At 40.1% G+C, this 14,168-nt stretch overlaps 1 protein-coding gene across 1 annotated transcript in view; it reads left to right on the top strand.

The window, feature by feature from the left end:
• Positions 1-4,425, top strand: part of LOC139718417 (axonemal dynein light chain domain-containing protein 1-like) — a 37,390-nt gene extending 32,965 nt beyond the window's left edge. Inside the window, exons 25-30 of the mRNA XM_071629888.1 lie at positions 125-315; positions 920-1,196; positions 1,916-2,068; positions 2,441-2,593; positions 3,239-3,357; positions 3,942-4,425. Coding sequence (XP_071485989.1) covers positions 125-315; positions 920-1,196; positions 1,916-2,068; positions 2,441-2,593; positions 3,239-3,357; positions 3,942-4,425 — 1,377 coding nt within the window. The remainder of the gene's footprint in view (positions 1-124; positions 316-919; positions 1,197-1,915; positions 2,069-2,440; positions 2,594-3,238; positions 3,358-3,941) is intronic.
• The last annotated feature ends 9,743 nt before the right edge of the window (positions 4,426-14,168 follow it).

The raw sequence follows: 14,168 nt of genomic DNA on the forward strand, positions 1-14,168 counted from the left end.
AGATAACTGCCAGTCCCAATCACTTTGTTTTGGGGAGAGTCACCTGTAACAGAAACACAAGAAGAAGAAGAAGGGAAAGAATTGGGAAAGTCAACATTTTTCCCTTGGTCCTGTCTTGTGCCAGGTCTCTGTCCTCCACGCAGACATGGTCCACTGGATGATCCAGGTTCTCCTCCGACTTGCTCCCAACCCTGTGGACAGCCCACAGGAGGCAATCGATGCCTGCATGGCGGCCGCCTGGTCCCTGGGCAAGATCCAGGAGAAAGCTGTCACCCTGTTTGACCGCATCACCGCCTTTTCCAACTACATCACAAGGTATATTGCATCTCTTCAGCCTTACAGGTTTCATCTACTTGTTTATTTCCCCAATACCTCTTAGAAAACAGATTGTTGTTGCACTTATGTATTTTACATTGTTTTTAAATCCATGATGCACCATGTAATGTTTTGCAATATGTAACACACTAACTTGAATGCAAAGAGAATTCATGACAATTATGTCTTATGCCTGCCGCACACCACATGATCTGATGTATTGCACAACTCTCGAGGCAAGCCTGGGCTCGACACTGTTCACTATGCAATCAGACTACACAGCTAGGCTTATACTTCTGCTGGCATTAGTACAATGTACATATAGGGCCTATTGTAACATGATTGGCTGAAAGTCCATGATTGGTCAAGGAAATTCAACATGTCAGATCTTCATGACTAGCGTTGTGGCCTAGTCACATAAATAAACCGGCAAGGCTGGCGATGTCACAGTTCAAGTCGCTAGGTTGTACGTTTGGTGAATTATAGTGGCAAAGTTGTGTAGTGTGTGGTGGGCTTTAAGGATTGAAGTGCCAATGTAGAGGTTTTAATGAATGACCCCTGTCCCCCACTGTAACCATGGATGTATCCCTCTCCAACACACCAGCTGTTGCTCCAGCATCGTCTCCGCCGAGATGCAGCGCAAGCAGGACGAGGGGGAGCCGGAGGCAGACCACGAGTACCGGGAGCTGAAGAAGATCAAGACGGAGTGCAGCGAGTGGATCCACATGGCCACCATCCTGATGGACGAGCTGCGCAGCGTGGAGCTGGCCCGGCTGGGTGCGGAGGATCTCCCCACCCCACTGGCTGCCAGGGGTGCTGAGGGCTCCGGCCAGGAGAGCCAGACACCGGGCTTCACCCCGGGGCCGCAGGACAGGGGCGAGGTGGGTGTGGGGCTTGGAAGTATGGGGATTGTGGTTCACCTGTCTGGTTGGAAAATAGGTGTTGTGGTGTGATTGGGAATGACTGTAGATCCATGGATGCACCTTTCCATTTGTTATTGTGTATTACTTTTCACCTGTTTCATCCTTCCTCTTTTTCTAGTCATAAAGCACATAGGGACTCCTCCTGTAGCAATATGTGCTACAGGAATGTTTTTTTTTTTCATATTCTTATTAGACAGTATGAATGCATTTAGTCCCAAAATCAGATTTATTATGAAACAAAGATAGGGTATGATCCAAATCTTCAGCATTGACATCCTTACCATTCATGATTTTTGTCAGCATAAGAAAGGGATGTATAAATTGATCATGCTAATAGCAATGATGATAATGATGATTACTTTATCTGTGTATGTACCTGAGTGCCTTCTGTGTGTCTGTCTTTCGGTCTTTGACGATATCTTACACGCATAATGCATGAAAGATTTGATTTTGGGCGTATGTATGACTTTTCTATATAGTCATTACACTGTCCTGTACTTTTAGATTCAACATCATTTCACAATGATTTTTATGATTGTACATGTTAGGCAAAAATCTGTTTGTTGATCTTTGGATCCCCATGAGTTTTGTTCCTCTGTATCGATATCAAAGCAAAAATCTTATCCCCTAATCCCCCTCCCCATCTTCACCACTCCTGCCCTCCTTCACTCCAACAGCTTGTTGGAGGGGATGAGACCCCCACTACCATGGCCACCCAGCCCCCTGGAACAGCCCAGACCACCGGCAGCCAGCGTCTGGACACGCCCAAGACTGCCCCAGTTGCTGCACCCCTGGCCGCCCCTCAACGGCCACCCACTGCCCCTCAAATGGTGAGTCTCCTTGTCCCCCCATCCATGCCATACAAATTGCACTCTTCATTTAAATTGTTTGCCATCACAAAAAGGTGGTGTTCTGTGTAATTGTCAGTCCCCTAAGCTTGCTTTCAGAAATGGTGTGCCCAAGAAGAATTTTCAGCCAAATTTTCCTTTGCATTGATGTTTCAATTTAGTCAAAGAAGTGGCCATTTGTCATTTCTAACAGCATCTGCATATTAGTGTATTTTTTGGTTCTCCTTCACACCCTCTGGTTCCTTGGCCTCAATAATCAGTAAACATATACCGGTATGGTTGTTCCCCAATATGTTGGCATTATTCAAAGAAGACAGTATTATAATCCCCTCATGATTTTCTATACGCCCACAGCCCCCGTCCACTGCCAACAGCCAGCGGTCAGTGCTACCTGGCTCAGCGCCCAGTGCCGAGGACCAGGTGGACATGAGTGAGATGCAAGTCCTGGGCTTTGACCAGAATGTGTGGACCCAAAGCCTGGAGGAAACCAAGGAGGATCCACCAAAGGTAAGACATTTGAGCCCTTTCTGACCCCTCCTCCCCCACCCCCCCCCCCCCAAAAAAAGAAAAAGATATGGCATAAAGATGCCAACATATGATTTTCCTAAACTCTGCTACAGTGTATGCAGGAAGAGAACTAGACCAATTAAAAAGAGCTAGGAAAAACTCTATCTCTATAAACTGGGGGGGGGGGGGGTGGGACTTAGTACTCAAGTACTGTAGGTCCTTGTGCAATAGTATGTAGACCTGTTTAAAGATATTCGTGTGAGAAGTGACTCAATGAAGATGTCCTAAGGCAGCTATTGAAATGTGATTGGGAAGTTGAGCAGTTGACCAGAATATTGCAAAGTATGCCATTCATTCATTACACGTCCTTTGTTTCTTTCCTCCTAAACATATATTACCTTGGTAGTTTTATAGTTGTTTTCAAGAGACAAATGATGCAGTAAAATTAGTCATAATTTCCAAGAACATTCTCTGTCTCTTTCTCTCCATCTGGCATGAAGTCGTGAAAACAAACCAACGACTTTAAAGAGAGATGTTGTTATATTCATGTTGTGAAATCCCATTTTAGGCAAGATCATAGATTTTGAACGAAACGGGTCTTGTCCAAACTCACTGTTTTCATCCATCCATACCTCCTCACCCCAGACGGCATCCCTGGAGCCCAGTCCTGTCAAACAGGTCCTTGATGCGGCCTCCAAGACTCCCGACACATCCAAGGCTTACGAGGCTCTTACTGCAGTCAAGAGCCTCCAGCAGCAGCTACTGTAAGCATCTCTGTCTTTCTTACTTTGTGTTTTAAGACACAACACAGCACAACATTTCCTGAGAATGTGATAGCATTCATCCCTGATGACTATATGAGTGTGATGGTGTACTATCCAAACTGTTTGAGTAATGGAAATGAATGGTCAAGGTAATACATGGACCAGCCCTGCTGACATGTGTTTGAGAGAAAGAGTTCATTTTTAAATTTTCTAATATATTGTTAAGAAACATGATGGCATATATTCGCGAAGGTTGTTTTAAACGAAAACCATGATATAGAGTTAGTCTATGGACTGAAACAAGCATAAAATAGGCATACCTTTCACACAAGTATCAATGCGCAGTTATTACAAATTTTATATGTCTGTTGGCTTACACAATCTGCTATGCCCATTTACCAGTACGCAGAACAAATGTGCAGAAGCCAATTAGGACTATATAAATTTCAACTGCCTTTGTGAATTTTGGCTGATGTGTGTCTCTATTTGCAATTTTTTTTTTTTGCCAGTGAGAAGTGTTGTTTGGGTAAGAATTGAAGAGAAGAAAATGATTTGTTTGTACTCTTTCCCTCTCTGTGTTGTAGTGCTACAGAGGAAAGAGCATCAACAGCTGAAGAAAAAGTTCATGAGCTTGAGGATCAGCTGAAGAACACGCTTGAGCGACTCCGTGCTCTGGAGCGCAAGAGTGCCACGCCCGGTCCCGGCCTTGTGAGCACCACGCCCGGGGTCAACACGTCCACCTCGGCAGAACCACCCAAGACTGGTGGTCAACCGCAGGATGACCGTGCCACTACTACCATTGCTGGATCCACCCTGGCATCTCCGGCAGAGACTCCCATGACCGGCATGACCAAGGGAACCCTGGGGGCCGCCTCCACGCCCCCAGCTCGCCCCGGAGCGCCAAGCCCTGGAGGGGGTGGTGGAGGACCCCTGCCCACCCCAACCATTACCCCATCACCCCCACCAACCCCAGGCAGGAAGACATCGCAGTCAAACGCTTCAGCATCAAGGCCATCCTCAAGGACAGGGTTAAGCTCGCGAGGTTCGGCAAAATCCAGGAAGAAGTGAAATCTGGACAACTGCTAAAACAATAAGAGGAATGCTCTTCTCTGCATGATCAATCCCCACAGAACTACCAACCAAAATATCACAACGCTGGTATATTTAAGGCTAGTTCATTTCCTTTGTTGACAAACAGACAATCTTAGACCAAAACACTGGGTGATAGTATTAACAAGGATGGGAAGAGATCTACTTTCACTATGGAGTGAAGAAAAAAATAGGGTGTTATTATCGTTTTCAGTGCTTAAATGATGCATCCACCTCTTAAAGCGAGGCAGTCTAGCGAGAGAATGAAAAATGGAACAAATTTTTTTTTTACCCTCTTCAAGTTTCTCTTATGTCAACAAAACAAATGATGGTGTTGTATTAAATTGTGTGATCAAAAGTGAGTGTTCTGACCAAACACAATTTATCAAGTGCCTATGTACTTCTCTGAAATGCAATCCCTAACTCTTTTTTTGTAACATTCCCTCCGCTAATATGCACCTTGATGATAATTAATCTCCGTCTCTTAGTGTGGACATCCTGTGAGAAAAATGTTTGCATTCGTGTTCACCAAAAATATGAACAGATAAAAAGTGATTGAAATGTCTTTCAAGTTGTTTGTCTAACACATAGCTGGAGAAACCAAAGTACAGTGTACGTTGTGACATCCTTATTGAACAACAGAAGGAATGCATGCCTACACAACTGAAGAAACTATCGCACTGCTTGTTTAACCCTTTATGTACTTTGAGTGCTGATGGCACTGAAAACCCTGTAACATTGTACACACTGTCCAAAGTTCCTGGCACAGAAAGAGTTAAATGTGCATATATATATGTTGTCAATGAGATCTTACGTATGTAGACATGCTTTAAGTAAATGGTTTACAGAGTATATGATGAGACCAATCATATTTTAGGAAAGTATAAGGTATTTTTTGTAGATTCAGACCAGCAAACATGAGGGAGGGGAATAATACTCTTCTACCTGTTAATATCATATCAATTCACATCATAGAATCAAAGGTGACACTTTCAATAAGTCATGTGATTTGAAGTCAGTGGTGCGGTAATGTCACATTTTTGTGTACCACTGTAATGGCAGCCAATGTTCATGTACTTTAGCTGTCTTTGAAAAGTAACTAGAGTTGAATTCAGTTAGGAAATACAGAGCTGTCATGTTAAAAATGAATAACACATATATACAATTTGTCATAAATGACTATTCAAATGACAGGGCAAAAGTTGTATCGTAATCATAAATGTCAGTTGTAGCAATTACAGTGTAAATTGAGCAGACTTAGAATTGATAAACTGATATACTGTAGCTGTGACTATAATTATGAATGTGTGTGAGACGCTTCATTTTGTCATAGAAATATTCAAAGATTTTATAGGAAAAGAAAAAGTGGCACCTTGACTTCTAAGTGCATCTGAACTTGCCAATTTCTTTCAGATACTTAGATTGTGTATCAATGTGAGTAAGTGATATATTAATAGCAATAATGACACCTGCAAAGATAAGACATGAAAGTTTTAGGTGATGGCAAGATAGTATGAGAATGTCGTCAGAGGTTTTCGTCATATGAATTATTAAAAAAAAAAAAAAAAATCTGTTGGAGAATTGGACAAAAACATTCAGTTTGTATACTCGATGTAGTTCTGTAATGACATGCATACCCACCTGTACAGTGTATATCCAGTTTGTAGGTAAAAGATATATCAAGATTGTGCTTGCATGCAGTTTTGTGTGGATGTGATGTAGGGATACTCAGTGATATCAGAATTTAAAGCACTGACGTCTGGCTCACAAGCTATTCTCCGTAGGGAGTCATTATGCAACCACTGCATGGTCTCGATGTGCTTATATAGGGCATGTTGTCACTCACATCTGCCACACCATCCTTAGTGAAAAGTTATAAATGGTGTCTCTTTGCACTCCGAGCTCAGCTGAACAAACCTTTGCCCAAATTGTGGATGATCCAATGTGTGAATAATTGTGAAACCGGCATGTTCTTGTATTTGCCTTGTTTCGACCAGTGACCAAGCAGCTTATTGAAGAACCACCAAGTTACGTGCACTGTATTTACTTCTACAGCAAGTGTTCTTAATTAGTATAGTGAAAATGATTAAGTCTTTCAGTGTATTGTTAGCGAGGAGACACAGCATTCACTAAGCATGGTAAATGGGAAAAGACAGTGTGAGGTTCCCAACTGTGCAGGGACAAATCTGTGTTACACTCTGACTAGTGCAGTGTATAATATGTCTTTATTGTGTCATTTGTATGTGTGTTAATACATCACTAGTACATTTCCAGATGCTTTCAGTATGTCTGATCTGATATTTGAGATCTGTAAGCTTGCATTTCATCTTTTCTTCTGTGAAAGCAATTACCACATGATTTAATGTGGTTTCAGAGTCTGTGGCTATGTGTTTAGAGGTGAAGAGATTTGTATTGAAAGCCACAATGTTGATGTCTGTCACCAAAAAGATTAACACCTACAGATGATTAGTGCACAAGTGCCTGATGAACGTCCATAGTCCACCTACAACACTGTCACATAACCGTCTCGTATGTTAACATTTGGCTATGCAAGAAACTAAAGTTCTATGCAATGATTTTGTGCTTCATCTGATTGCCCAACATCCGGAAAGACAGGGATTGCAGGGGAAGCATGTTGATACAAGAGAGTTGTTTTGTATGTGTGGACTGATGATGGCTCACACTTCTACTCACAAAATCCATCCATTATCTCTATGCATTTATTGTTTTATCTCATCTCATTGCAAACGAATTTATAAGGAGTGTGAAGATCCATCCATTTTTTTTCCAATGTAATTCATCTTATCATTTATGGTTAAAGGGGTGGTATAATTTTGGTTGAGATGGGGCTTCTGGTTTCAACTTTTTTCATGAGATGAAGAGAAGCCTCTCATTAACAAGGCAAGTGCCAAATTGTGTCTCGCCTATTCGCGTACAAGAAATTAATATTTTTCTAACTCCCAGAAGTTCATTGACCTTTGACCTTGTGATGACCTTCAACTCCCCAAGGGACATTTACCATCCAAGTTTGGTTACAAACGGACAAAGGGATCAAAAGTTATGAGCCATAATCGAAACGCGCCATTAAAACTTAACAATGGGCCCTAAAAATTTGTTGACCCCTTTCTGTGACCTTTGACCTTGTGATGACCTTTTAATTCCCCATTGGACATCTACCGTCCAAGTTTGGTCACAAACGGACTTAGGGATCAAAAGTTATGAGTCACAATTGAAACGCGCCATAAAAACTTGACATTGGGCCCTAAAAGTTTGTTGACCCCTTTCTGTGACCTTTGACCTTGTGATGACCTTCACCTTCCCAATGGACATCTACCGTCCAAGTTTGGTCACAAACGGACAAAGGGATCAAAAGTTATGAGCCACAATCGAAACGCGCCATAAAAACTCAACATTGGGCCCTAAAAGTTTGTTGACCCCTGTCTGTGACCTTTGACCTTGTGGTAACCTTCAACTTCCCAAGGGACATCTACCATCTACGTTTGGTCACAAACAGACAGATACATCAAAAGTTACGAGCCATAGACGAAACGCGCCCTAAAAACTTAACATTGGGCCCTAAAGTTCATTGACCTCTTCCTGTGACCTTTGACCTTGAGGTGCCCTTCATGTTTGGTAAAATGTGTAACTTTGTATAACCACTCTTCCCTCCAAGTTTGATTGAAATTGAAATCCTCAGTAGAGAGTTATTTGTAGCGTTACGGACAGACGACGGACGGACGGACAGACGCCGCAGGTGATCCCTTGGTCTCCCCACACCTCCGGTGGGCTCAACAAAAATGAAAGAGCATACAGTTGTAAGAGGAATTCATATTTTTTTTTTTTTCAATGAAAATTGTTTTTGAAATGGCTCAGATATCATAAAACAAAGAGGTCGTAATGAAATATGGGACCCAATTGTTTGCTCTTTAAGATTTCTTAAGTGGTTTTGAATTATCTTGCACAAAGATAGAATCTGAATCCCCATCTCAACTAAAACTACACCATGCCAACAAGAAAATTTGTAACAAGAGTTTCAAAAAAAGTAAGGAAGGTCTGCAAGTATACAAGGGGTGAGGTGGTTATATTTTCATCTGCTTTGGTTTGTTTGTTTATTTGTCTGTTTGCAAACTAATTCAAGAAGTTGTGGACGGATTTGAATGAAACTTACGAGATAAGTTGATAATGACACAAGGAACAGATGATTATGTTTTGGCAGTGATCGGGGAATTCTTATGGATTTTTGAAGGATTTTTAATCTTTTGGCAGATAGGGCCAATGAACTTGGGAGTTCAAGCTGCGCATATTTTGAGGTTTGCATATGAGCTCCAAACCGTGTGCTCTGCTCGGCAAGGCACTGCGTAGCTGGAAGCTGATAACATAACAAAAGGCTTCTATGTGTATATTGGGAAATTAGGCAATTTTCAGCATGCGTGTATGGGTGGAAATGAGCTGCTTGGTGGAGATCTGCACTCCACATGTTTTTCTATTTCGCCAATTCTTGAGAACTCTTCTTATTGGTCTCAAGAGCATCTTACAGATGTCTATTGGTATTAACGGAATATACATGAGAAGGGAAAGTTATTGAATGTTTTGAGGTCCAGAAAATGAACTTGATAATTGCTTCTTTGAGAATACATGTACTAATTCAATGCTTTGCTTCTGTGTACATAGAAGAAGATGTTGTTTTCCAGAGCCAATTATGTGCCTACTTCTTTTACCTTTTACCTTAACTCAGTGTGGATCTAGTCTTTCTTCAGTACAGGTCTGTCACATTTTCTTCTGTGCCAACCCTTATTGAAGCAGAGGTCAGAACAACTAGGACAGAAATATTTTTCACTGTCAAAAAAAAAATGGGGAAAAAAATGGAATGGTAAAGTCTATATGCCTTCTGGCAACTTGCCTGGAATGTAATAGGTCAGCAACTTCTGTAGTGTGCAACCTTTCGCATTGCCTCTGCTGTCACTGATTTAATTTCAAATCTGTTTTTGCCATATCTCTTAACCCCCCCCCCCCCTTTTTTGTATATTACTTATTCATGTAAATTTCTTTGTCAAGTAAATACATGCACTCCTATTGTAAATTGTGTGTAGGCATGAGAGTGTATAGAATTTATTTATTTGCCACATTGTATTTCTCTATAACGAGACATCATATGTACATAGTACAGACATAGTGATATGTGAAATAAACAATAGTTGTGTGTAGATCTCTCTTTGTATGTATTCACATTCTTCCATCTGGTGTTGATAGAGTTACATTGTGTGTGAAGTCTCTACAAATTTCATGTAAATATTTGCAAGTCTGAATTATTTATTACTCTTCCGTTTGCCACACGTGTGCAGATTAATTGCACGAGATCTCCTCATTTTGGCTTCAAACCACGCACACATACACTTTCTGTCACAATTTTGGTGTCTAGGAATGTGTTAAAAATGAAAACTCCAGTTTTCACAAAAAAAAAACATGTTAGCATGTCATTTCAATTCAACCGATTTCAATTCCATTGAACCTTCATTGAACCTTTTCATTGAACCTTTTCATTGAAACTTAAATTGCACGGTTCTCAATTACATACCTTCACAGCCATCTTTTGCAAAACTTGTGTATGTGGTGGCTGCTTTCACAGCCCTTCTCTAATAGGCTCTTGGGGGGAAAAAGGAGGCAAATCATTAGTATGTAAACTGGAATTGAAAAGCTTAGAATCAAGTGAACAGAATAATTACAAATGAAGGACATGGTAACAGTCATATTTGGTAATAAATATTCCAAGTTAAATGACTTTGAATATCTATTACCAAAAATTACAAAAAGGCATCCCTTTACATGTAGTTGGTGGTCTCTCCCTCACTGGGACTTAAATGTGAGAAAAGATCTAATAAAGCTACACATTGAACATTATCATCTCTGTATCTCACTTAGCATCATCTTTATTTCTAAAATGGTAACAAAACCAACAAAGAAAAACTTTTATTTGAACAATTATTAAGGGATGGCTACTTTTTACACAGAACAGCAACTGAGGCCATAGTAGGAACAGGACCACTTTTGCCACTTTACTCAAAGTGAACAAATTACACAAGTATGACTTGATAAGAATCACCCATAAAGTTTGGACACAGTTCTACTGGAGTCATTTACACTAAAGAAAATGAACATGTTCCAGAAACAATTTTTTTAACAGATAAGAAATATAAAATTTTGTAGCTGTACATGTTAATCACATTCAGTAACATGCATGACAAGCTTGTTATATCCATGTACATTTATATGGAGGATTCAAGAAGGCAAATTTTGGATTTTGTGCAAGAAAATGGTATCATACAATATTGTTTATAATCTCCCAAGTCGACATTTCTCTGCAGCCAGCCTAAGGATTCAACAACCCCACTGTAGCAACCATCACAGTTGTACCAATGTCTGTAGATCCAAGTTTTGTCTATGAAATCATTATAAAGACAAACTGTCATCCAATATCATGCTGTCAACTTTTTTTTATTAAGCATTTCTTTGAAAGTAAAATCCCTCAGTCTACAGCCATGGCATGGAGGTGGTGAAACCTGTGTCTTGGGCTGAATGAGACAACAAAACTACCAAGCTGGAGGCACGAGAACATTGGCAAAATTAATATCAATGTGAATAAACGGACGGTGTTAGCTGCTACTGTACAGTACATGCATGTGTAGGCAATCAAAATATTTGAAGTGGCTTACAAATGTGACATTGTGTTACCATACATGCATAAACAAAGTGCATCAGTTCATCCAAGAATTTTTTACAGGAATGAAACACGAGGATTTGGCAACAATTACTTTACAATACAAATTTTGCTTCCATGAGACTTGGATGCATCCAAGAATGTTTCAAAACGTACATTGAATTCATCAGTCACAAGTGCCTGTATGCGTGTTAGTGACCCTGACTTCAGTGAATAAGAACAGATTGTGCTAGTTCACCTTATGAAATTAGCATATATTTCATGCAATGAACAACACTAGGAGTCAAATGTAATTTGACAAATGTGGGGAATGTACCGCCAGTAATTATACTTCATTTGATCATCACATTTACACAGTTTATTAATCATAAGCAAACATGCTATTGCTATCCAATACTAACTCAATACTAACTCAAGTTTTATATTTTATGTTTTAGTATTTATATATATATATTTTTTTTACAAGATACAGTTAACCCAGGGCTCGACACTAACGGTGGCCCGGGGCCACCACAATTGAAAGTCGGGCCACCAAATTTCAAAAAAAAGGGCAAATTTGGTGGCCCGCTTTGGGCCACCAAATTTTTTTGAAAAGTATGTCAATTAATTTGTAACTTTTCGCGCCGGAAATTAGCAGTTATATTTGTTTAAAGGATGGATGAAAAGGACTGACTGAGTGCCTGAGAGTGAGTGTTGAGAGTTTGTTGAGGTTTATTTATGAGTAGATGTATGTCGAACTTCCAGTTCTTACTATGGCTGGATAAAACTTAGATATTTGACTCATTAAAAAAAAAAACAGGACTTTTAATGTTTTTTTTTTTTTTTTTTTTCGGGGCCACCAAATTTTTCTCTCGGGCCACCAAAATTTGAAATTGAGGATTTTGGTGGCCCCATCGGGCCACCAACCAAAGAGTTAGTGTCAAGCCCTGGTTAACCTCACATACATTGATCTCAAACAAGTCAAAACAATGGCTCAGTTGAAAACAAATCTACCCAAGATGTGTGTAAAAATGAGTTACTTCTATTGTGTACGTCAAAATTTATAAACCAAGGTAAGTCAAATTATTTTCTCTGGTCCCTGTGGATTCTACTTGCATGAGAATGACTGTATGATAACACTATATTAAAAAATAAACAAATTTCAATCAATATAGACAAACCAACAATACCATCTCCCAAGTAAGAAAGAAAATACCTCTGTAAGTTCTCCTGACACTTGTTGCTTATCAATAGAGAGAAACTTTTCAGTTGGCCTGAATCAGGGGACCTTTATTGTGCATTAGTTTTAGAGTTTGCTCACAGAAAAACTTGTAGGTGGGTCTGTACAATATTGTAGGTAGAAATCAATCAGCCACAGCTCTACTCCAACAAGCATAAGGGCAAACAACATGCCTTATTTCTGGTCAATACAGAACTTTTTTTTTTAATATACCAATCCACAACAGGCATAAGGAAATTTGCTACAACTCATAGCGTTGTAGTCTCTGCGACCCGTCTAGGAAAACAAGACTACTAAAAGGGTAATGTAGTGTTATTTTGCAAAACCTTAAATGCAGCTTTCAAAACTACGTTTAGACTAGCATAAAAACATAAACACAAGTAGAAATGTCGCAATGGCGACTCGTATGCCTCCGCCATAATGCATGGTTCTCCGAATAGGTCTATAGCACAATGTCTTGACAATGTGTGATGACAGTTTCACATAACTGGCAAAATATTAAAATGACAGGTTTGTCACAAATGCATTGAGTGTTCACTTTCCTTGAACTAGGTTTATTTGGATGAATGGCTATACTGTCTAAGAGTGCAGGTATTTGGAGATTTGAGGATTTGTACCCAACTTTTGACCTTTCTATAAGTTTAAAGAAGAAGTGATATTTAGCACTTTCACTTGACCTTTGACCTTTTGGCAAGAAACTTCAAAGAGAATCTGTATTGGATAATACATGCATACACTAAGTTCAAGAAAAAAATCCTGCAGGCATCGCATAGATAAGAGAGAAATAATGACATTTTGATGAGTTGACCTTGACATTTGACCCATGACCCCTAAATTCCCTACATGATCACTGCCAGTCAGTACATGCATATACTAAATTCCATGAAGATACCTTAAAATGTTTGTGAGATATGGAAAAAACAGTGAAATTTAAACATTTTCACTTGACCTTTGACCCTTGACCTTTGACCTCATGACCCAAAGCTCTCTCTGGGGAATCTTTATTTGGTAGTTCATGTATACACCAAGTTTTAAGAAAATACCTCCAGGCATTGCATAGATATAGGGGAAATAGTGAGATTTTGAGCATTTGTCCTTGACCTTTTGACCTTTGACCTTGAGCATGTGCGCCCAAAAGTTGACAGGCACAACTTCGCCCACTCATACATATCGATGACAAGTTTCATTAGGATACCTCCAACAGTGTTTTAGATCCGCTGTCCACAAAACTGATTACGGACGGACAACCCCAAAACATAAAGCCTCCGGCGACACTTCGTGGCGGAGGCATAAAAACACCTGCACGCCCTTACACACTCATATACTGACACCTACATTCATGTACTCTTCCATACTTGTACATGTATAAAAAATTAAGATAAAGACACAAGAAAAAGGACCACTCCCACTTGCATAGCTCTTCCAGGGCACATGTTATCCATCGTGTGCTATAGCCAAACGCCACTTAACGTACCATCAGAGCAACATTTCTGCTGTAACATAAAACCCCAAATCCAAGGCCCACAAGACGACTTCTTTTCACTGCAAACATTCTCAAAATTATTGGTCTCCATGGATGCTTAAAAAATGGCACTTCTGACAACTACACCTGGATGAGAGGGAAAGAGGTTTGCCAATTCTGAGACGGGAATTTCAGTTGGTGAACATCAATCACTGTCTACCTCGTAATCATTGATGGCTATAACAGCCTTATTGAACATGGCCAACAAGTGGTAATTTGACATGTCCACAAAACTCTTCTTTGCTCTACTTTCTTATTTCCATTGC

Source organism: Diadema antillarum, unplaced genomic scaffold (genome assembly GCF_040938485.1).
Source record: "Diadema antillarum isolate AM-2024a unplaced genomic scaffold, OU_Dant_1.0 scf00000094, whole genome shotgun sequence".
Taxonomy (NCBI): domain Eukaryota; kingdom Metazoa; phylum Echinodermata; class Echinoidea; order Diadematoida; family Diadematidae; genus Diadema; species Diadema antillarum.